We start from the raw sequence: 24,346 nt of genomic DNA, 5'->3' as shown, positions 1-24,346 counted from the left end.
GCATAGGCACAACAATAGGTTGATTCATATGAAAGGATGAAACCACTTTAGGTAGGAATTGAGGACGAGTCCGCAATTCCGCCCTATCCACATGAAAAACCAGATAGGGGCTTTTATGTGATAAAGCCGCCAATTCCGAGACTCGCCTAGCCGAAGCCAAGGCTAGCAACATGACCACCTTTCAAGTGAGATAGTTTAACTCCACTGTTTTAAGTGGTTCAAACCTATGTGACTTAAGGAAACTTAACACCACGTTAAGGTCCCAAGGCGCCACCGGAGGTACAAATGGAGGCTGAATATCCTTTACAAAAGTCTGTACTTCAGGTAAAGAGGCCAATTCCTTTTGAAAGAAAATGGATAAGGCCGAAATCTGAACTTTTATGGAGCCTAATTTTAGGCCCAAATTCACTCCAGTTTGCAGGAAGTGAAGGAGACGACCCAGATGGAATTCCTCCGTAGGAGCATTCCTGGCCTCACACCAAGAAACATATTTTCTCCATATTCGGTGATAATGTTTTGATGTCACGTCCTTCCTAGCCTTTATTAGCGTAGGAATGACCTCATCCGGAATACCTTTTTTTTGCTAGGATCCGGCGTTCAACCGCCATGCCGTCAAACGCAGCCGCGGTAAGTCTTGGAACAGACAGGGCCCCTGCTGCAGCAGGTCCTGTCTTAGAGGAAGAGGCCACGGATCTTCTGTGAGCAATTCCTGTAGATCCGGATACCAAGTCCTTCGTGGCCAATCTGGAACAATGAGGATTGTTCTCACTCTTCTCTGTCTTATTATTCTCAACACCTTGGGTATGAGAGGAAGAGGAGGAAACACATAAACCGACCGAAACACCCACAGTGTCACCAGGGCATCCACAGCTATCGCCTGAGGATCCCTTGACCTGGCGCAATACCTTTTTAACTTTGTGTTGAGACGGGACGCCATCATGTCTATTTGGGGCAGTCCCCACCGACTTGCGATCTGCGAGAAGACTCCCTGATGAAGTCCCCACTCTCCCGGATGCAGGTCGTGTCTGCTGAGGAAGTCTGCTTCCCAGTTGTCCACTCCCGGAATGAACACTGCTGACAGTGCGTCCCCAACTCCAGGATGTTGATGTGGAGACAAGTCTCTAGACTCGACCAAAGACCTTGGAAATTTCTTCCCTGTGTGACTGCTCCCCAACCTCGGAGACTTGCGTCTGTGGTCACCAGGATCCAGTCCTGAATGCCGAACCTGCGACCCTCTAGGAGGTGAGCACTCTGCAGCCACCACAGGAGAGACACCCTGGCTCTTGGGGACAGGATGATCCTCTGATGCATTTGTAGATGTGACCCGGACCACTTGTCCAGTAGGTCCCATTGGAAGGTCCTCGCATGGAACCTGCCGAAGGGAATGGCTTTGTACGATGCCACCATTTTCCCCAGGACTCGAGTGCAGTGATGCACTGACACCTGTTTTGGCTTCAATAGGTTCCTGACCAGAGTCATGAGCTCCTGAGCTTTTTCCATTGGAAGAAAAACCTTCTTCTGGTCTGTGTCCAAAATCAAGCCCAAGAAGGTCAGACGCGTCGTAGGAACCAACTGTGACTTCGGGATATTGAGAATCCAGCCGTGTTTCTGTAACACCTTCAAAGACAGAGACACGCTGTCCAGTAACTTCTCCCGAGATCTCGTTTTTATGAGGAGATCATCCAAGTACGTGATAATTGTGACCCCTCGCTTGCGCAGGAGCACCATCATTTCCGCCATTACCTTGGTGAAAATCCTCGGGGCCGTTGAAAGCCCAAACGGCAACGTCTGAAATTGGTAATGACAATCCTGTACAGCAAATCTCAGGAACGCCTGATGAGGAGGAAATATTGGAACATGAAGGTATGCATCCTTTATGTCCAGGGAAACCATAAAATCCCCCCTTTCCAGGCTGGCGATGACCGCCCTGAGCGATTCCATCTTGAACTTGAACTTTTTCAAGTATAAGTTCAGGGATTTTAAATTCAAAATGGGTCTGACCGAACCGTCCGGTTTCGGAACCACAAACAGGGTTGAGTAATAACCCTTTCTTTGCTGCAGTAGAGGAACCTTGACCACTACCTGTTGAAGATACAATTTTTGTATTGCCTTCAACACTAACTCCCTCTCTGAGGGAGCCGCAGGTAGAGCCGATTTGAAAAACCGGCGAGGAGGCACCTCTTCGAATTCCAGCTTGTATCCCTGAGAAACAATGTCTATTGCCCAGGGATCCACCTGTGAATGAACCCAGATGTGGCTGAAAAGTCGAAGACGTGCCCCCACTTGAGCGGACTCCCCCAGGGAAGCCCCAGCGTCATGCGGTGGATTTTGCAGAGGCAGGGGAGGACTTCTGTTCCTGGGAACTAGCTGTGTGCAGCTTTTTCCCTCTGCCCTTACCTCTGGCAAGAAAGGACGATCCTCGTACTCTTTTGCTTTTATTCGAACGAAAGGACTGCATTTGATAATGAGGCGCTTTCTCAGGCTGTGAGGGAACATAAGGCAAAAAATTCGATTTACCTGCCGTAGCTGTGGAGACGAGGTCCGAGAGGCCTTCTCCAAATAACTCCTCACCTTTGTAAGGCAAAGACTCCATATGCCTCTTTGAGTCGGCATCACCCGTCCACTGCCGGGTCCATAAGACTCGCCTAGCAGAAACAGACATAGCGTTTATTCTGGAACTTAGCAAACAAATGTCCCTTTGAGCATCCCTCATATATAACGCAGCATCTTTTATATGTCCTAGGGTCATTAAAATGGTATCTTTATCTAGGGTCTCAATTTCCGTAGATAAGGAGTCTGTCCATGCTGCGACAACACTACAAACCCAGGCCGACGCCATTGCCGGTCTAAGAATTGTACCTGAATGTGTGTAAATGGACTTCATGGTAACCTCCTGTCTGCGATCAGCAGCATCCTTGAGGGTAGCCGTATCTTGTGATGGCAGCGCTATCTTTTTTGATAAACGTGTTCAAGCCTTGTCCACCTTAGAAGACTCCCATCGTATCCTATCCGTCTGCGGGAAAGGATACGCCATAAGAATCCTTTTGGGAATCTGCAGCCTCTTGTCTGGAGATTCCCAAGCCTTTTCGCACAGCTCGCTCAGCTCATACGAGGATGGAAAAGTGACCTCAGGCTTTTTCTCTTTATACATGTGTACCCTCTTGTCAGGGACAGGGGGTTCCTCCGTGATATGCAAAACCTCCTTTATTGCAATTATCATATATCGAATGCCCTTAGCCACTTTTGGCTGTAATTTTGCCTCATCATAGTTGACACTGGAGTCTGAATCCGTGTCGGTATCTGTGTCCATTATTTGGGACAATGTGCGTTTCTGAGACCCGGAAGGTCCCGGTGACACAGGGACAGGCATGGTCTGACTACCTGACTGTTCCCTAGCCTCAGCCTTGTCTAATCTCTTGTGTAATAAATTTACACTAGCACTCAAGACATTCCACATCTCCATCCAGTCCGGTGTCGGCGCTGCCGACGGAGATCTGACATTCATACACTCCCCCTCCTCCTTAGGTGAGCCTTCCACTTCAGACATGTCGACACACGCGTACCGACACACCCCACACACACAGGGAAGCTCTTATCTGAAGACAGGCCCTTTGGAGAGACAGAGAGAGAGTATGCCAGCACACACTCCAGCGCTATATAACCCAGGCAAAACACAGAATGTTTCCCCAGTAACGCTGAAATAACTTGTTTTTCGCCAATTATGTGCCCACCCCCCACCCCCCCACCCCTCTTGAAAAACCCACTGTCACCTCAGTAAGCAGGGGAGAGTCCGGGGAGCTTCCTCTCAGCGCTGTGCTGTGGAGAAAAATGGCGCTGGTGAGTGCTGAGGGAGAAGCCCCGCCCCCTCGGCGGCGGGCTTCTGTCCCGCTCAAATTATTCAAAAACATGGCGGGGGCTCTTTATATACATGTACAGTGCCCAGCTGTACATGTATATATGTGTTTATGCCATAATAGAGGTTTATATTGCTGCCCAGGGCGCCCCCCCTGCGCCCTGCACCCTTACAGTGACCGGAGTGTGTGAGGTGTATGGGAGCAATGGCGCACAGCTGCAGTGCTGTGCGTTACCTCAGTGAAGATCACAAAGTCTTCTGCCGCCTTTGAAGACTTCTTTCTTCTCATACTCACCCGGCTTCTATCTTCTGGCTCTACGAGGAGGACGGCGGCGCGGCTCTGGGACGAACTCCAGGGTGAGACCTGTGTTCCGACTCCCTCTGGAGCTAATGGTGTCCAGTAGCCTAAGAAACAGGACCTTGAAACTCAGAGAAGTAGGGCTGTTTCTCTCTCCTCAGTCCCACGATGCAGGGAGTCTGTTGCCAGCAGTGCTCCCTGAAAATAAAAAACCTAATTAAAATAGTTTCTTAGCAGGAAACTCAGGAGAGCTCCCTGCAGTGCACCCATCTCCTCTGGGCACAGTATCAAACTGAGGTCTGGAGGAGGGGCATAGAGGGAGGAGCCAGTGCACACCCAGAGTCAAAGTCTTTCTTAAAGTGCCCATGTCTCCTGCGGAGCCCGTCTATCCCCATGGTCCTTACAGAGTCCCAGCATCCTCTAGGACGTTAGAGAAATAACGTGCAGAGTTAGATTTGGGTGCAGTGTGTTCAAACTGAAATCTAAATTGCAGTGTAAAAATAAAGCAGCCAATATTTACCCTGCACAGAAACAATATAACCCACCCAAATCTAACTCTCTCTGCACATGTTATATCTGCCACACCTGCAGTGCACATGGGGGGTCATTCCGAGTTGTTCGCTCGGTAAAAATCTTCGCATCGCAGCGATTTTCCGCTTAATGCGCATGCGCAATGTCCGCACTGCGACTGCGCCAAGTAAATTTGCTATGCACTTAGGAATTTTACTCACAGCATTTTCATCGTTCTGGCGATCGTAATGTGATTGACAGGAAATAGGTGTTACTGGGCGGAAACAGGCCGTTTTATGGGCGTGTGGGGAAAAACGCTACCGTTTCCAGAAAAAACGCAGGAGTGGCTGGAGAAACGGGGGAGTGTCTGGGCGAACGCTGGGTGTGTTTGTGACGTCAAACCAGGAACGACAAGCAGTGAAATGATCGCAGATGCCGAGTAAGTCTGAAGCTACTCAGAAACTGCTACGAGGTGTGTAATCGCAATATTGCGAATACATCGTTCGCAATTTTAAGATGCTAAGATTCACTCCCAGTAGGCGGTGGCTTAGCATGAGCAAATCTGCTAAAATTAACTTGCGAGCGAACAACTCGGAATGACCCCCATGGTTTTGCCCAACTGCTAACAAACTTGCTGCTGCGATCAACTCAGAATTACCCGCTTAGTTAGAGAGGCATGCTTTGGCTTCCTATCTGAAAAAGGTAGCGTAGCCTATGGGGTACAATGGATAATGGCTTCTAAATACTGCGGTAGCTCATAGCGACAAGCTGCAAAAATCTAATCGTTTAGGAGCTTGCTACATTTTTAAAGACTCCAGTACCCATAACAAGAAATAGGGGCTGCGGTATCCGTATTCTGCGTTAGTTTGCCTAGCGCTACACATATCTCTGATATCTCCTATATTGCCACTTGTTATCTTGCCCCATAACTAAAATGATGCATGATTTTAGAGAAAGTTACTTCTATAAATGGGCCCCTAAGTGAGTGTTCTTGTGAATACTGTTTTAAGTTACAAAGCATCTACATCTGCTGTGTGTAAATGAAACGTTACCATGTATGAGTATATTATTCATAGACATGAATATATATCAACATCACACAGTAGTCCATCCGCCTTGAAAAACAGTATAATACTTGATTGGTACAAATAAAGAAATAATAAGAATAAGTAACAGATAAATATGTAAGTCCTTTCTTTTAAAGAGCAAAAAAAAGCTATAGATAGCTTTGCGGAAGGACTGCATAGAAGAAAATGTAAATAAAAAAGCTTCACAATCTGGTGGCATTTCATACCAAACTAGTTAAAGTGCAGAGTTAATGCAATGTATTAGAATATGATTTATTTGCAACCATCTTTCCATAAACAGGTTAAAAATACAAAGATAATAAGACATAATAGTCTGCCTTTTTTCCTGTACTTGTATCCTCTGGAGAAATGTAACCCATTTATTCTGTAAGGTAAACAGGCCCTTTAGCACTAGAGGGAAAGCGGACATGGAAAAGCACATTAACAGTCACCAGCATCTCTCTTGGGACTGAATCAGCCTCCTGCTGAAGACCAGGAAGCCAGGTAAAATATGGACCTTTTTTTCTGCAGTGATAGTAAAAAAGAAAAAACAGCACCTGCTATTCTATAAATCACTGTACTGTATTTTACAAATATAGAAGTAGGGAATTCCAGTACGCTGTGGTTATCATGACTATTTGATGCATGTAATTCCAGTGTAAGATGACACTAGAATTTATTAATATATTGTGCAAAATCAATGATTTTATTAAAAATACCTATACATTTATGGCATTACAAGTATATTACAATGGTCTGCAAAAAATAATTCACTATGTATGGTTAATGGTAACATATTATTTCTTTGTCTTGCTAAATGTAGTGTTTGAGATAGGAGCTGTGATCTATTTTCCAGCTTTAGCAGGACTAGACTCACATTAACACAAGAACCAGGGCATGGACCCAGACTACCAGGGCCGACTCGAGGGCTGCAACCAGAGCAGCAGAATAGGGGCACCACCCAGTGGCGTAACTAGAAATTTTTCTCCCCCAAGCCAAAAAATTCTTCGGCGCCCCCCCCCCCCCCCTTCATGCTCCATAATTGGGAGCAAGAAAGGGATAAATATGCGCGCGCCCAAAAAAAGGGGCGTGGTTTTGTTGGAGTGGGCGTGGTTTCGCATAAAGGGGCGTGGTATTGCAGGAAAAGACTACCTTATACCCCAGTTTTGCAACCTGCACGCCCATACGTTGGCCACCACAGGAAAGAAAAATAATCCTGATTCATGCCCCTTACATTATTTGTCATTTTTCCTCCTTATAGTAATGCCCAGTATACATTATGCCACATACTGCAATGGCCCTTAGACATTATGCCGCACACAATAATGCACGACACAATATGCACACACCGTAATGCCCCAGACACATTATGCCACACACCGTAATGCCTGTGACACATTATGCCACACACCGTAATGCCTGTGACACATTATGACAGGAATCGCAATGCCGTTATACATTATGCTACACACTGCAATGCCCCTGATACATTATAGCACATACAATGTCTGTGACACATTATGACACACACCGCAATGTCCGTGATACATTATGCCACACACTGCAATGCCCGATACATTATAGCACATACAATGCCTGTGACACATTATGCCACACACTGCAATGACCTTGAGACATTATACCACAATGCCCGTGATATAGTATACCATACACCGTAATGCCTGTGACACATACCGCAATGCCCTGCCCGTTATACCCTATGCCACACATCGCAATGCCCGTTATGTATTATGCCACACTGCAATGACCCTGAGACATTATACCACATACCACAATGCCCGTGATATAGTAAACCACACACCGTAATGCCTGACACATTATGACACACACCGCAATGTCCGTGATACATTATGCCACACACTGCAATGACCCTGAGACATTATACCACATATCACAATGCCCGCGATATAGTATACCATACACCGTAATGCCTGTGACACATTATGACACACACCGCAATGTCCGTGATACATTATGCCACACACCGTAATGCCCATTACACATTAAGTCCTACAGTAAGGCTTCTAATTACTTTTCAATTACCTGCTCGTTGTCAGGGGTTTCATGCACTGGGTGTCATGTTCGTTGCCAGGGGTTTCATGCTCTTGGTTCCATGCACGGTGCCAGAGGTTTTCATGCTCAGGGTGTCATGCTCGTTGCCAGGGGTTTCATGCACTGGGTGTCATGCTCGTTGCCAGGTGTTTCATGCACTGGGTGTCATGCTCGTTGCCAGGTGTTTCATGCACTGGGTGTCATGCTCGTTGCTAGGAGGTAGTCCTTGTTGCTAGGGCTGTGCTCCCAGTGCCACATATGTCCCCAGTGCCAGATATTCCCCCACGGTGCCAGGTACTTACATGCCCCAGTGCCAAATATAGTCGTCCCCCCCATGTGCCAGGTACACATATACCCCCCCAGTGCCACATATGCCCCCAGTGCCAGATATTCCCTCCCAGTGCCACATATGCCCCCAGTGCCAGATATACCCCCAGTGCCAGATATTCCCCCCCAGTGCCAAATATGCCCCCAGTGCCATATATGCCCCCAGTGCCAGATATTCCCCCCCAGTGCCAGATATTCCCCCCGTGCCATATATGCCCACAGTGCCAGATACTCCCCCCCAGTGCCAGATATTCCCCCCGTGCCATATATGCCCCCAGTGCCAGATATCCCCCCCAGTGCCATATATGCCCCCAGTGCCATATATGCCCCCAGTGCCAGATATTCCCCCCCCAGTGCCATATATGCCCCAGTGCCAGATATTCCCCCCCCCAGTGCCATATATGCCCCCAGTGCCAGATATTCCCCCCAGTGCCATATATGCCCCCAGTGCCATATATGCCCCCAGTGCCAGATATTCCCCCCCAGTGCCATATATGCCCCAGTGCCAGATATCCCCCCCCCCCAGTGCCATATATGCCCCCAGTGCCAGATATTCCCCCCAGTGCCATATATGCCCCCCGTGCCATATATGCCCCAGTGCCAGATATCCCCCCCCCAGTGCCATATATGCCCCCAGTGCCAGATATTCCCCCCAGTGCCATATATGCCCCCCGTGCCATATATGCCCCCAGTGCCAGATATCCCCCCCCCACAGTGCCATATATGCCCCCAGTGCCAGATATTCCCCCCCAGTGCCAGATATCCCCCCAGTGCCAGATATTCCCCCCAGTGCCAGAAATGCCCCAGTGCCAGATATTCCTCCCTCCCCCCACCGTGCCATATATGCCCCCACTGCCAGATATTTACCCCCCCCGCCGTCGCTTTTTGGAGGGACACGGAGGGCACAGCTCGTCTCTCCTGTGTCCCTCCTGCTGCATCATCTCCGGCGGCCGCGGGTCTAATAGGGGGAAGTGCCGGTTCGTGAGCCAATTAGAGCTCACGGACGGCACTTCCCCCTATTAGACCCGCGGCCGCCGGAGATGATGCAGCAGGAGGGACACAGGGAGGCGCGCTGTGTGCCCTCCGTGTCCCTCCAAAAAGCGGCGGAGGGAAGGAGACTGCAGACTGACATGCGGACGCTCGTCCGCATGTCAGTCTGCTGTAAATCAGTGGCGCCCCCGCAGCCCCTCGCCCCCAAGCCACCGCGAGGACTGCGGGGGCAGTAGTTACGCCACTGGCACCACCCTATAGAGGGCGCAGTGCGGCAGCTGCCAGGAATCATAGCGACAGTTGGAACCCAGCCGGCCAGGGAAGTAAGAGGAGTGGCATGGGATTTGTAGTTTATCTTTTGTTACTCAGATCTGAGCAGTAGAAGATAAACAAATCTCATGAGCCATTGTGCCTTTACAAAGATGGCCGCTGCTTTAGCTAGCCAGCTACTCAGATCATGTGCGCTTGGAATTAGGAGAGAAAGGTGAGCCATCTTGACCTGGGACTGGAACCGAGTGGTACACATGCAAACAGGTTAGAACTTGAAGAGGGAGGAGCCTCCACCACCAGGTAGGACCACCTAGGGGTGGATCCATTAGAGGCATCTGTTCAAGTCTGCAGACAGACTCTGCAATGAAGTAATGCTTGCTTGCTGCAGCTGGGTTAGTGCAGATTGGATCAGTAAGGAGCAAAATATGACACAATTTAGAAGTTGATAACATATCTCATACAATAGTTCTAGATGTAGTGCTGAGTTGCACAAAGTTAGTCTGAAAAAAAAGTTGTTGCTCTATTGCAGAGGCGGCCAAAACGTTGATCGCGATCTACCGGTAGATCACGGAGCTCTCACCGGTAGATCGCAATCCAAGTGTAACCTGCTGCCTCTGCCCGGAGCGTTCCCAATGATGCATTGCGCGGGTGACGTCATAACGTCAGCCGCGCACCCGCGCAATGCGCGATTGGGAAAGCGATGTGAGGAGCCTGTGCGCCTGCTGGATCTGGGTTGATCCAGTCAGCGCCAGTGGCAGCAGGACAGCAGCAGCGGCAGGAAGCGGGAGCAGGCACGGGAGCAGGATCCAGCCAGCGGGGAGACAGCGAGACAGCCAGCGGGGATCCAGCCAGCTAAAGTAAGTATATCTGGCACTGTGGGGGCATATGTGGCACTGTGGGCACACGGCACTGTGGGAGCATATGTGGCACTGTGGGGGCATATGTGGCACTGTGGGGTCATATGTGGTACTGTGGGCATATGTGGCACTGTGGGGGTATATCTAACACTGTGGGGGCATATGTGGCACTGTGGGCACATGGCACTGTGGGGTCATATGTGGTACTGTGGGCATATGTGGCACTGTGGGGGCATATGTGGCACTGTGGGTACATGGCACTGTGGGGGCATATCTGGCACTGTGGGAGCATATGTGGCACTGGAGGCATATCTGGCACTGGGGGCATATGTGTATCTGGCACTGTAGGGGCATATGTGACACTGTTGGCACATGGCACTGTTGGGGCACATATGGCACTGTGGGGTCATATGTGGTACTGTGGGCATATGTGGCACTGTGGGGGCATATGTGGCACTGTGGGGTCATATCTGGCACTGTGAGCACATGGCACTGTAGGGGCATATGTCGCACTGTGGGGGTATGTAGCACTGTGGGGGCATATGTGGCACTGTGGGGTCATAGCTGGCACTGTGGGCACATGGCACTGTGGGGGCATATGTGGCACTGTGGGGGTATGTGGCACTGTGGGGGCATATGTGGCACTGTGGGGGAATATATGGCACTGGGGGCATATCTGGCACTGGGGGCATATCTGGCACTGTGGGGACATATCTGGCACTGTGGGGGCATATGTTTATCTGGAATGGTGGGGGCATATCTGGTACTGTGGGGGCATATGTGTATCTGGCACTGTGGGGGCATATGTGTTTGAGGTTTTTACCTGTGGGGGGCCAATGAGTGATTTCGTGCGAGACAGTCATAACACCCAGTGCAGCAAGGATACGCCCCTTTTTATACCACGCCCCCTTTGTGTTATACCACACCCTTTTTGTGGCGCGCGCCTGCGGCACGCAAAATTATCCCGCATGAGTAGATCACAAAAGCTTTTCAGCTTTCAAAGTAGATCACCGACTCCAAAAGTCTGGCCACCCCTGCTCTATTGTCACCTTTGCATTTAGGAAAGCAAAGAAAGCAATGAGCACAGAGGGTATCATTTATCTGCAAAAGATATAGAGAGTTACAGCAAGTAATGGGCCCTACACACTGATAGATTTACCGCAGAGCTGCCCGACGGGGGATATGGCCGACGGGCAACCCAGCAGCAGGGGAGGGGGGGGGGGGGGGGGGCAGTGACGGGGGGAGTGAAGTTTCTTCACTCCCCCGTCACCCGGCTCCATAGCAGTGCAGGCAAATATGGACGATCTCGTTCATATTGGCCTGCATGCACAAGCGACGGGGCACCAGCGATGAACGAGCGCGTGGCCGCGCATCATTCATCACTGGTGCCTCCACACTGAAAGATATGAACGGTATCTCGTTCATTAATGAACGAGATCGTTCATGTCTTTCAGTATTATCTGCCAGTGTGTAGGGCCCATAAGAGCAAGATGCACCAGGTGAAACCTGTTCCTCCCCGTCAATAAAAGAAACCCCATGCATTCATGTTGGCAGCAACCGACTGTCTTACCCTCCCCTCACTATCTCCCCATCACCCTCTTTCTTCTGTCACCCTCTGACTTTCCAAGGCATCACCCTCTCCCCATCATACGTATACAGCATTCTCTTTGAGGCCATGTCCATTTTTCCAGGAGCGTGTGCTAATAACACCCCCTTCCTCTTCCCCTCATGGTGTCCCCCTGTCATAAAACGTTTCCTCTAGGAAGCCTTTAAATTGTACAATTTCAAATATTTTTAAGAAAAACAATTCCATCTTCTGTTCAAACTGTGTCTATGGGGGAGATGTCTCAAGCCCTGTAGAAAGATAAAGTGGAGAGAGACAAATGACCAACCAATCAGCTTCTAATTAACCTTTTACAGAGTGTGTATGAGATTTATCAAAGCTTGGAGAGAAACAAAGTGTAGAGAGATACATGGAATGGAAAATGACAGAAGCTGATTGGTTATACCTTTATGACTATCCACTTTATCTCTCTCCTTATCTCTCTCCAAGCTTTGATAAATCTACCCCAATGCATACCTCCAAACTGTCTAGATTTTTGCAGAACAGTCCCATTTTTTGGGGTCTGCCACGCTGTCCCTTCCGCGGGCCGCAGTGTCCCGCGGTGGTGGTGGGGGGGTCAGTTGGCAGGCTCCTGCACTCGCTGCTCTGCTCACTTCAGAGCAGAGCAGCGGTGAATAGATGCTTTCTATTCCTGGAAGGCAGAGGGACTGGGGGCATGGCCGGCAGCTCACAAAGTACTGGCCATGCCCCCACTGTGACATAAATGGGGGGCATGGCTTCCCTGTGAAACCACGCCCACTTTCTCACAGGTCATGCCCTCTTTTCAGCACTGCGCAAGTTCGCCGCGCAGTATGTCCCTCTTTCCCTCCTGTGAATGTTGGGAGGTATGCCAATGTTTTAAAAATGACAGGAGCTGATTGGTTAATACTTTGGGGTATATTTACTAATAATCGATTTTGTATTCGATTTTAAGGTCGATTTACTGTAAATCGACTGAAATTGAATCTATATTTTTTTTCACCGTCCAATTCATCCATTTACTAACATTTGACTTTGAAATTGATTTAAAAATGTAATTCAGTGTGTGTCGATTTTGACTAGTGGTTTCATGTTCGGTTTTGGATATCCATTATAATCACCTATACAGTAGAATCAAAAATCAACAAACAATTCCCTATCTATTCCTATTGGACAAAACATATCACATGCAAGAAGCTGCTATGGTTGCTCTAATTCTGGTATGCGTGCCTCTCCAATGATGGGGCGCTTGTGCATGTACAGAACGGGTCCTGCCTCGTTACACACAGTGCCCCCTAAGCCACAGCCTGTCACCCATTGGGGGCAGGAATCCAAAGACACATGAGCGATGTGCGCTGCGTCCATCTCTGAATGAGGCCCAGAATTCCTACAGTCACAGTGAACCACATGTTTTGGTCCTACTGTTTAGAGATGTGCACATAAGTATTCCCTGATTTTTTAACCACTTGCCTGGCTTAGTCTCATCAGATGCGACCACACCAGCAAGTGTCTTATCTGTCCTGGTCGCACAGGATACGACCAGTCCGATAAAGAGTATTAGCAGCTGCAGGGAAGAGAAGCTTCCCTCCGCTGCTGCTCTCAGAGGGACCAGAAGGTCCCTCTGCCTCTCTACACCCTCCCCTCAGTGTTGCCGTACTGCCCATCACTGCTGATTGGTCAGCACAGGACCCCCCACCCAGCAGCTGCAGACAATGGCAGATGCTGGGAAAGTGTAAAACAACACCCCCAAAGCCATCCCCAGCCCCCCTCCTGTGTACCTGGCGGTTGTCTTGGGTGTAAAAAGTAACGTTGCGATGGTTGCGATGTTACCGATGTTCCGATGTTAACTATCTTACCTATCAACGTTCCGATGTTTGAGAAACTGATTTTTTTTTAAAGCAGTTTTTTTTTTTTTTTTTTTGCAACTAAAATCATTTTGGATATGTTCTTCACCTAATTCACTCATAATAAAAAAACGCCAATTTCTGAGCGTTTTTTCATGAATAAATTGTCAGTTAAGTGGTTAAAAATTGATAAAGACATCTAAAATCATGTCATCTGGACCTATCACACAGAGCCTTTACAGTATTATTAATATTTGGCTTGATTCATTGACAGACACTATGGTAATTGTAGCTGCCATTGTACCCGTTGAGGATGTGCAAAATTATTAAACAATAATGTGCACACATTCCCAGCGCACACGCACATCCTTCAATAATCGTCAGCTTGAGTAACTCATTGGCATCTTAAACAGAGACGCCAGAGGCACGCTGCTTAACAATGGACTCAAAGGCGTACCCAGTGGCACACTCCAAAAACTGCAGCGACGTGTCTGCGTTTTTGCCACCACTCCCTTCTCAACACCCACAAATGGTGCCTGACTGTCAATCACTCTGTGTAAAGGTAAGCCCTGCGAGTGACATCACTATTAGACTATGGCGCATGCGCAGTGCGAAGCATATGAGTGCGCAATTTACCAATAATCACTCAATTTCAAAAACATCAGTGCAGTGTCTGTCAACTCTACTTGTATAGGCATCATAATGAAGATTTAGGGAATAGATTGTTGTTTAGAAGCTAAAATTGCCTGTCTGCTATTAGTCTATTATTTGGGGGATTTGTATGTTGATTTTGTGTTTGATTTTCAAATTGAACGTTAGTAAAGCAGGGGATCTTGTATTTGTAAAAGTACTGATGTTGTGCCCCTTTATCTCTCTCCAAGGTTTGATACATCTCCTCCTTGCAGAGAGATGAACAATTGATCCTAGATCAGGGTGACACTATCTATCTGTGGAAATTTAGTTACAAAACAACCCTGTGATGACATTTTTTAACATGCTTTAATTATGTCAATAAGTATTAATATATAAAATCTAAAAAGAATACAGGGGGTAATTTAGGCCTGATCGCAGCAGCAAATTTGTTAGCTAATGGGCAAAACCATGTGCACTGCAGGGGGGGACAGATATAACGGGTGTGGTATGGTATGCCGGCGGCCGGGCTCCCGGCGACCAGCATTCCGGCGGCGGAAGGCCGACCGCCGACATACCGACAGCGTGGTGTGCGCAAATGAGCCCCTTTGTGGGCTCGCTGCGCTCGCCACGCTGCGGGCACGGTGGCGCGCTACGCTATTTATTCTCCCTCCAGGGGGGTTGTGGACCCCCACTAGGGAGAAAAACTGTCGGTATGCCGGCTGATGGGATTCCGGCGCCGGTATACTGTGCGCCGGGATCCCGACAGTCGGCAACCTGAAGACCACCCGATACAACATGTGCAGAGAGAGTTAGATTTGGGTGTGGTGTGTTCAAACTGAGATCTAAATTGCAGTGTAAAAATAAAGCAGCCAGTATTTACCCTGCACAGAAACAAAATAACCCACCCAAATCTAACTCTTTCTGCACATGTTATATCTGCCCCCCTGCAGTGCACATTGCTTTGCCCAACTGCTAACAAATTTGCAGCTGCGATTAGATCTGATTTAGGCCCACAATAATGAAGTGTGGTGCTATCTGTATGGTCATTTCTGTTACTACTCTGCCATACTACATTTGTTGTCTATCTAATCTCGTGTAACTGTGGGAGCCAATATGTTGGCAGAACCACACGCTCCCTTAATAACAGGTTTTTGGAACACAGAAGATTAATAAACAAAAAATCAGTAATTCACAGTGTACCTAGACATGTTAACTCTTTACATGAAGGTGACTGCGGGGTTCTACATATACAGGGAATAGAACACATAAAGCAGACATTTCGAGGAGGGGACAGATATAATCTCCTTTGTAATAGGGAAGCCTACTGGATATGTGTTCTGGATACCCTGTTTCCTTTGGGTCTTAATGAAAATATTGAGCTAAACAACGTGTAAATGAAAATTCCATTGTTCTTTTTCCAATTCCACTTTTCATCTCCCCCCCCCCCCCCCTCAACACCCCTTCCCCCTTCCCCCCCCCCCCCTCCCCTTCCTTTGAGTTATATCCAGGTGTCAATCTAGCTGGGTGTGCTCTCTGACAATATCAAAAATGAGAAGTGAAAGGGATAAAATAAACAATATACTCGCTAATGACTAGCTTTTTAAATGGATAATGCCGTACCATTGTGACTCCCGCTATTTGGGCTCATTATGTTTGCCTGGAGAACGGAAATCAACATATATCCTTTCACTTTTTTGTTTGTGTATAGATGTGTATATGTGTCCTCTACATTCTGGTTCCTATCGATAATCAGTAGTAGTGCCTCCTCTCCCCCCTATGTGCATGAATATATATATATATATATATATACAAAAACGTTACAAATATTAAAGTTTTAAAAAATGTTATAAGCAACAATTATGTGTGGCTATTGGCCCTGGGTTGGACTCGAACTGATGACCTCTCTCACTGTAGCCCAATTGCGTATCCACTAGACTATTGTGGCTGCTCGATTAAGATAGGGTATCTAGAACTATTATTCTCTCTAAGTGATTCTAAGGTAAAAACCGCAACTATATCCCTCTGGGATGTCGGTCCTAATTAGAACATGGTCACACTTCTATGGGATGCCGTTCTCTATTCAATATTAAAGTTGAATTAATATACAGGTTGAGTATCCCATATCCAAATATTCCGAAATACGGAATATTCCGAAATACGGACTTTTTTGAGTGAGAGTGAGATAGTGAAATCTTTGTTTTCTGTGGCTCAATGTACTCAAACTTTGTTTAATACACAACGTTATTAAAAATATTGTATTAAATGACCTTCAGGCTGTGTATATAAGGTGTATATGAAACATAAATGAATTGTGTGAATGTACACACACTTTGTTTAATGCAGAAAGTTATTAAAAATATTGGCTAAAATAACCTACAGGCTGGGTGTATAAGGTGTATATGTAACATAAATGCATTCTGTGCTTAGATGTAGGTCCCATCACCATGATATCTCATTATGGTATGCAATTATTCCAAAATACGGAAAAATCCCATATCCAAAAAACCTCTGGTCCCAAGCGTTTTGGATAAGGGATACTCAACCTGTATACATATATGTATCTGTTATCTATACGTGTGGATTGATAGGTGGCATGGAACACATGAGTCCTGTTACAATGAGAGAATCTAATAATAAAAATAAAAATTAACAACAAAAATAAAAATAGAAACATTACGATACATAGTAATACCTTAACATATACACGTTATCTAAATATGTGGGGACTCATGTGATTAGTGCCTCTATTCGACATACTTATTTATTTATTTATTTACTATAAAGCTTACCTTGTTTTATTTGTCTTTTGTTTTTAAACAATGTATTTGTACCAACTATAAGATATGAATTGATTATATAAAGAATGCAACGCCGAGGGATTACTCAGGTGTTTGCAATATTATTATCTTTGATTGGATATAAAGCTTTTTAAAACATCTATTCAACCAATTTAAGCACTGAGTAAAAACTCAGGTGTGCATACTACCACTCCAACGCTGATTGGATGCTAAGGGACCTAAATACCCACTGATTTCTCCACTGGATATCTACACCTCCTGATGAAACCGCCGTTCGTTTGGGGCGGAGAAACGCGTTGAGGGCTGTGGTTACTGCTTGTCCTTGAAGGAGCCTCCATATCCTCTACAGCACCTTGTTCAAACTCAAAGTCTCCCCACTGTTGGTGTCTCCCCACTGCTGGCGTCTGACGAGACGATACATCTTCATACTACACTGCTGTGCTTGAGAAGCCCCGTCAGCAGACTGACTGTTGTGAACGTGCGGCGCCTCATTTAAACATACCTAAGAGGCACACGCTTAGCCGCCCGCAGTCCACGCTGCAAACGACCATCGACGGGAATCAGCAGAGACCAGCCAATATGGGTGAGACCAGTGCCTCGTAAAACGAGGAACTTTGCAACAAATACAAAGTATCATTTTCACAAAAGGTTGTGGGACGTTCTTTTTATTTCTCACATTACTATACTAAATTGGAGGACTGCCTGACTACAAGTTTGGACTGCAGTACTGCATTTTATATGAGCTAATCAGCTGACTTATATGTTCATTATATTTTTACCATTGTGGTATATGTTACCTTGTAATCACCAGGCAAATTGGTAATATTGTGGTAATTAATCCTTTTTAAAAAAAATTTTTTTAAAAATAAATAAAAATATTCTTTATTAACATAATATTAGCGCTCCTTAGTGTTTCTATTGAAATTCAATCCAGTTCCTGTTACTACTCACCCTTGAGAGGCTATGACAATGTTGTTACGTGGACAGGACATCAAACTCCAAAAGCACGCAACTGGTACCATTTCACTTTAATGACGGCTCAGCATCAATAGTGTTTGAACAATAAACATCTTTATATATATGTATTTATATAATTATCTATGTTATTGTACCCAACATGTTAGTGTCACATTTAGTTATGCCCTCTAAAGCAGTATAGGAGTTATCATTAGTTTTTAATGAGTAATATATGAGTCCAGCATACCTTGCGTAGTTTCTCCAATAAGACGGGTATCCCTGCCAGGCGCTTAATGGTCCTTTGGTAGTCACGATGCCGTAAAATCAACCGGACCAATTCTAGGTCGCGTGTGCTGACGGCCTCCTGCAGCACTAATAGGAAATAAGAAACTACATTACAGGTAGTAACTACACGCACCATTAAGTACAGTAGGTGCCTCAAGTAGATAGTTTGTATGACAAAGGAATCACGGAAGGAGTAGCAGGTTTGTATTTCCCTGACAAGGGCCCTATTACTGCAGTTACCTCTCCTACATTGTGACTGCCCAAACAACTACATTACTGTATCTTGATGAATGAACGAACTTGTGTAATAGGCATTTAATTATCCATGTTAGCTATACAGAAAACACAAACAGACACAGATACAGTAGGTGTAAAGGGCCCCATACACTACAACGATCTCATGTCGGAGGTGATCGCAGGCGATCATCGGGCCAGCCTCCCGGGGGCAGGATCGGCCAAGATACATCGTATGCTGCCCATTTGCATACAATATATCTTGGCGATCCTGGGCGATCCCAAGCCATGCCCCCAGGTCGGACCAGATTGAATGTGCAGCACATTCAATCTGGAGGAGCCGATCCGATGCCCACGGGAACGCGCATCGAATCGGTTCGGGAACACCTCTAAAATGCCCGATTTCAGCCGATATATCGGGCCGAATGCCCGAATTGGGCTGAAATTAGTGTATGGGGCCCTTAACACACTGACGTATCACTTTAGGTCACAATACAAAGAGAATAAAGGAAATGCAGTGAGGAAGATACAGGTGTTTGTACTTAGGGTTGATGCAGTGTCTGTTCAGACTACATGCTTATGTCTCACTGCGTAACACTGAATGGCAGGGCCGTAACTACGTGTGTGCCAAGTGGGCTTGGCACACAGCGCAGTTGCCCTGAGGGCGCACGGCCAGCGGCATGTAATGAGTCAAATTGACTCATTACATGCCGCCTCTGCTGTGTGTGCCGTGCGCCGCGCTGTGGAGGGAGAAGAGGACCAGCCGGGCAGCGTAGAAGGAGGAGGAGGGAGGGGGAGCAGGGAGCCGCAGCAGCGCTATGTCATTGGTAGTAAGCGCTGCTGCAGCATCCCCCTCTCCTTCTCTATTGGCTGCCCGGCGCTGCTGTGGATGCTGGGATGCGGTTCCTCCATCCCAGCATCCACAGCAGCGCCAGGCAGCCAATACAGAAGGAGAGGGGGATGCTGCAGCGGCGCTTACTACCAATGACATAGCGCTGCTGAGGCTCCCTGCTCCCCCTCCCTCCTCCTCCTTCTCACCTCACTGCCTGCACCGAGGGAGCTGCACGAGGAGCCTGACTGCCAGCAGAGAGATGGTAAGTATCTCTCTCTCTCTCTCTCTCTCTCTCAGGGGGTCACCGTCTGCCGCAATGTGTAAAAAGGGGGACTGGCTGCCGCAATGTGTAAAAAGGGGGACTGGCTGCCGCAATGTGTAAAAAGGGGGACTGGCTGCCGCAATGTGTAAAAAGGGGGACTGTCTGCTGTAATGTGTAAAAAGGGGGACTCTGTCTGCTGTAATGTATAAAAGGGGCTCTACCTGGTGTAGTGGCGCTACTGTGCAGCGTAATTTGAATAATGTAGACTACTGTGCACCGTAGTATGAATTGCTATTATTTTGTGGCCACGCCCCTTCCACGTGAAGCCACGCCCCTATAAATTTTGCCCCTATCTTACATGGGGGCGGGCGCCACTGTCGTTTCTTGCACACAGCGCTAAAATGCCTAGTTACGGCACTGCTGAATGGTGATTGTATTCGTGTCTAGGTACACTTCTGCATTGCAGGATCACTGTATAAGCTATTGTATTGCAGTGCAGTGTGGTGGATATATGAGTCAGTGAGGCCAGTTTAAACACAATCATTATCCTACAAAGAAGGCTGACTATACAATGGACATATAGCATATCCTGCATAACTCCCAAAGGTTAATTCAAAATTCAAATAGGATCCATGTACTGTAGGTAATAAAATGCAAAATGATTGTAGAAAGGACACAGATTGTATTACACTGCAAGGCGAAAGCAGAATGCACCAGAGACCTGCATTACACTGCAGAGGCTGCAGACACTCCACTTATATTACTATTACATCACATGGACACATAGAAATATTGTGAATAACATATTAGAGAGTGTTTGAGCATAGGTCACAGCAATTTCATTTGATGATGGGGTGACAGAAACACTCCATTACAGGCTTATTGCTCAGTGATGCAGACAATGTATTGCTGCAGGGACAGTGTAGAGATGGCTGGCATAGTTCATGATACAGCACACTGAGCACAGTGACTCTATATAGGACACAGACACAAACTACAATGATTTATGATTTTAATTATCCTAAAATATTGATTGGTTTCTGCTTATTTATGTCTTAAATGAAACCTGAGACTGAAAGAACATTGTAGGTCTCTTTAGTACATATGGCACTTTAGTGTGTTCTAATGCATGTTGTTGTAAAAAAAAATGCACTAAAACAGTTGCAGGGCATGCTGGGATATGTAGTTCAGCAACAGCTGGAGTGCCAATGTTCCCCATCACTGATATAGACCAATGCCTGATAACTGAGGATGTAGAAACAAGCCACCTTACTGAACGTTGAGAAAAAAATCCCCTGGAAAATGAAGAACATTGCCCTAAATGTGCCTCCTCCATTTCCTTATCTCATTTACATCATCAGGTTATGTAGGTGTATACTGTAGTACCTACAATATCTCACTGACATTAGCCCTAGCTAAACCCTCCTGCTACGTCCAGCGTCTTCCATCAGAAGATACTAGATTTTGTGTCCCTGCAAACGGCACCGTTATGGGTGAAAAATCCATGTACTTCATGTAATTAACCGGGATAATTTGATCCTAAATAGCATGTTCACAGGTAATGGAAAATGTATTATGAGATCAATTGAAGTTGTCACAATGATTGAGGGATGAAGTGTTACAGTAAACTATAATAGACTACACTGAACTCAATTTAATGAAGCAACAGTCTTGCTGTTTCAACAACGAAAACTGTAAGTACTAATGCCCAAAGTATTGTACCTTGAATTTTGTCGTGTAAAGTTACAAAATGGGGTTCTAGGTTACAGCGGGTCTGGTATGAGTTGCCGGCGGCCAGCATACCGACCGTCGGCTTGCCGACAGCGGGCTTGCGCAAATGAGGCCCTTGCGGGCCCGCTGCACTCGCCATGCTGCGGGCACGGTGGCGAGATATGTGCGCCACATTATCTATTCTCCCTCCAGGGGGGTCATGGACCCCCAAGAGGGAGAAAAGGTGTCGATATGCCGGTTGTTGGGATTCCGGAACCAGGATCTCAACAACCGGTATACTGAATACTACCCGTTACAGCAACTATTGCCCTGCTACAGTAAAATATACATATACATATGTTGTACCAAGCCAGCAGTGCAGCAAAACAAAGGCACTTTGCTGCCTGATTCTGGTGACTTGTTGGTGCTTGTTAGCAGACCGATACATCATATATTCTGAAATAGTAACAAGTAAAAGTGAAAATTAGTCAATTTATTAGGTAAAGTAACTTCAGTGCCACTTATGGGTGTGGTATGGAAGGTAGATAGTAACTAGGTTGACAGTGTCTAGGTCGACCACTATTGGTCGACAGTAACTAGGTCGACAGCATCGCTAGGTCGGCAGGGTCTCTAGGTCGACATGGTCTAGGTCGACAGGTTAAAAGGTCAACATGAGTTTTTAATGGGGGGGTTTGTGTCGTTTTCTTCGTAGAGTGACCGTTAACCCCAATTAGTGCACCATGTACCCTTGCATGGCTCGCTTCGCTCGCCATTGTTCGGGCAAGGTGCCCCACTGCACTCGGCACAGGTTACCATTCCCAGTTGTAGTCCACGTGGATTGTTTAGTATGAAAAGGTTCAAAAAAAGAAAAAAATCGTGAAAAACTCATGTTGACCTTTAGACCTGTCGACCTAGAACATGTCGACCTAGAGACCCTGTCAACCTAGAAACCATGTCGACCTATTTACTGTCGACCAATAGTGGTCGACCTAGATAGTGTCAACCTAGTTACTGTCGATCTAAAGACCGGATCCCGCCACTTATACCCATTTCAGATATGCAGGCGCCCACACATATGCGGCACTCCCACCGCCGCCTGATCCAACCGCAGCATGCTCAGCAATTACTGACAGCACAACTGGGCGGGCACATGTAAATGCCCGCCCAGTTCGTGACATCAGTCCCGACGGATCGGGCAGTGTGTATGCACAACACACTGCCCGGGCCGTCTTTAGATATATCTGCAGATCAACTGATCTGCAGATATATCTATAAGTGTATATCCAGCATTAGTGTGTCCTGGGTACTGGATTTGAGAAGTGCCTATCTATATCAGTGGTTCTCAAACTCGGTTCTCAGGACCCCAAACAGTTAACGTTTTCCAGGTCACCCAGCAGGTGCACAGGTGGAGTCAGTACTCACTGATATATTTAAAAAAAATACACAGGCAGCGCTAATTATCTCACTTGTCATTCTGAAAAACAAGAACTGTTTGGAGTCCTGAGGACCGATTTTGAGAACCTATCATCTATATTAGCTTCATAAAGTAGAGCATGAACCCAACTGATAGACATAAACAAGCACATGAAATATACTCAAGATACAAATCTTTGGGGCAGATGTATTATTATTGTATTGGAGAAGGCATAAAGAAGTGATAAAGCGGTGATAAGTGCAAGGTGATAACGCACCAGCCAATCCGCTCATAACTGTCAATTTACATATTGGAGCTGATTGGCTTGTGTGTTATCACCTTGCTTTTATCACCACTTTATAACTTCTTTATGCCTTCTCCAGGCTTAATACATCTGCTCCTTTATCCAGGTATATGTCAATGTGTGCTAAGCACAACCTGGGCACAGGTAAGAAAAAGGATCAGTCATTTCTCTGTCCATAGAGTCAATTTATTTTTCTTAAACGCTTGTTTGGTCATTAATAAAACATGCATTTATTCCATGTTCCGTAGAGGATTCACATGAAAGCCAGAACACATAAGGGTCAATTAAAATCATCGTGTATTGAATAGCGCCGGGAGGGAGCTCCCAGAGCTATTCAATTCAGCACAATGCTGTCCCCGACTAAAAGATTACTTCTCCCACCCCTCCGGAAGTGTGAGCAGAAATCTGACAAAACTAGGTCTGCAATGCTGTCTTGTGACCTAGCGCTGCGCAAACAGCATCGCTGTGAGACAGTTTAGACAGAGACTGCCCATTCTCGTTACTAAACACCCTGTTTCGTCCGTGAGTACGGGAATTCTACTTAGCATCGCACTGAATTGAATAGATCCAGGAGCTCCCTCCCAGCGCTATTCAATTTGCAATGAATTGAACTGACCCCATAAACATGTATTTAATAGCCTTTAGCACAAATGCATTATTATCCACAGTAACCATACAAATATTACCTGGTCCACTTACACAGGATCAGCTCTATCTATAGATACTGATTATTAAATAGCTGCATAAGGATAACCAGACAATGTGGCCTGCAGACACCTGCGCACATATATAGTTTGTGGTTACAGCCAGTGAAGGCACACTCTTCATTACAACAACACATTACTACAGATCACCACTATAGTGAGTAGAATAGTGATGTCTGAATCACTTACCAGTCCATCCATTGCGGTTCTCCTTGCTGACATCAGCTCCATGGTTCAGCAGTACTCTGGCACAGTCCAGGTAACCTAACGTAGTAGCAAGATGCAGGGGGGTCCGTCCCCGGGGGTCCACCTGTTCAATCTGGTCCTGTAACATAAAACAGATTTACATATGAAGAATATGTTTTTCAATTACATCTATACAATGCTTTAAAAGATCCCAAACACTGATTTAAAGATACATATTTAGCTAAATCTAAGGCATGTTATTTATAAGATATGACTTCTAATTATAGTGCCCTTGCAGTCAGGGGTTACACACCAGGGTCGTGCGGTGAGCTAAATGGCTCAGGAGGCACTGGCTA

At 46.5% G+C, this 24,346-nt stretch overlaps 1 protein-coding gene across 4 annotated transcripts in view; it reads right to left on the bottom strand.

The window, feature by feature from the left end:
* Positions 1-24,346, bottom strand: part of ANKRD13B (ankyrin repeat domain 13B) — a 307,156-nt gene that overhangs the window by 76,173 nt on the left and 206,637 nt on the right. For all 4 annotated transcript variants that reach the window (XM_063955948.1, XM_063955947.1, XM_063955950.1 and 1 more), the window contains exons 2-3: positions 23,994-24,129; positions 18,307-18,431 (exon numbers count right to left, since the gene is read on the bottom strand). In XM_063955948.1, coding sequence (XP_063812018.1) covers positions 18,307-18,431; positions 23,994-24,129 — 261 coding nt within the window. The remainder of the gene's footprint in view (positions 1-18,306; positions 18,432-23,993; positions 24,130-24,346) is intronic.

This window comes from Pseudophryne corroboree, chromosome 2 (assembly GCF_028390025.1).
Source record: "Pseudophryne corroboree isolate aPseCor3 chromosome 2, aPseCor3.hap2, whole genome shotgun sequence".
NCBI lineage: Eukaryota > Metazoa > Chordata > Amphibia > Anura > Myobatrachidae > Pseudophryne > Pseudophryne corroboree.
The sequence above is the reverse complement of the archived record's forward strand: the minus strand, read 5'-3'. Positions and strand labels throughout refer to the sequence as shown.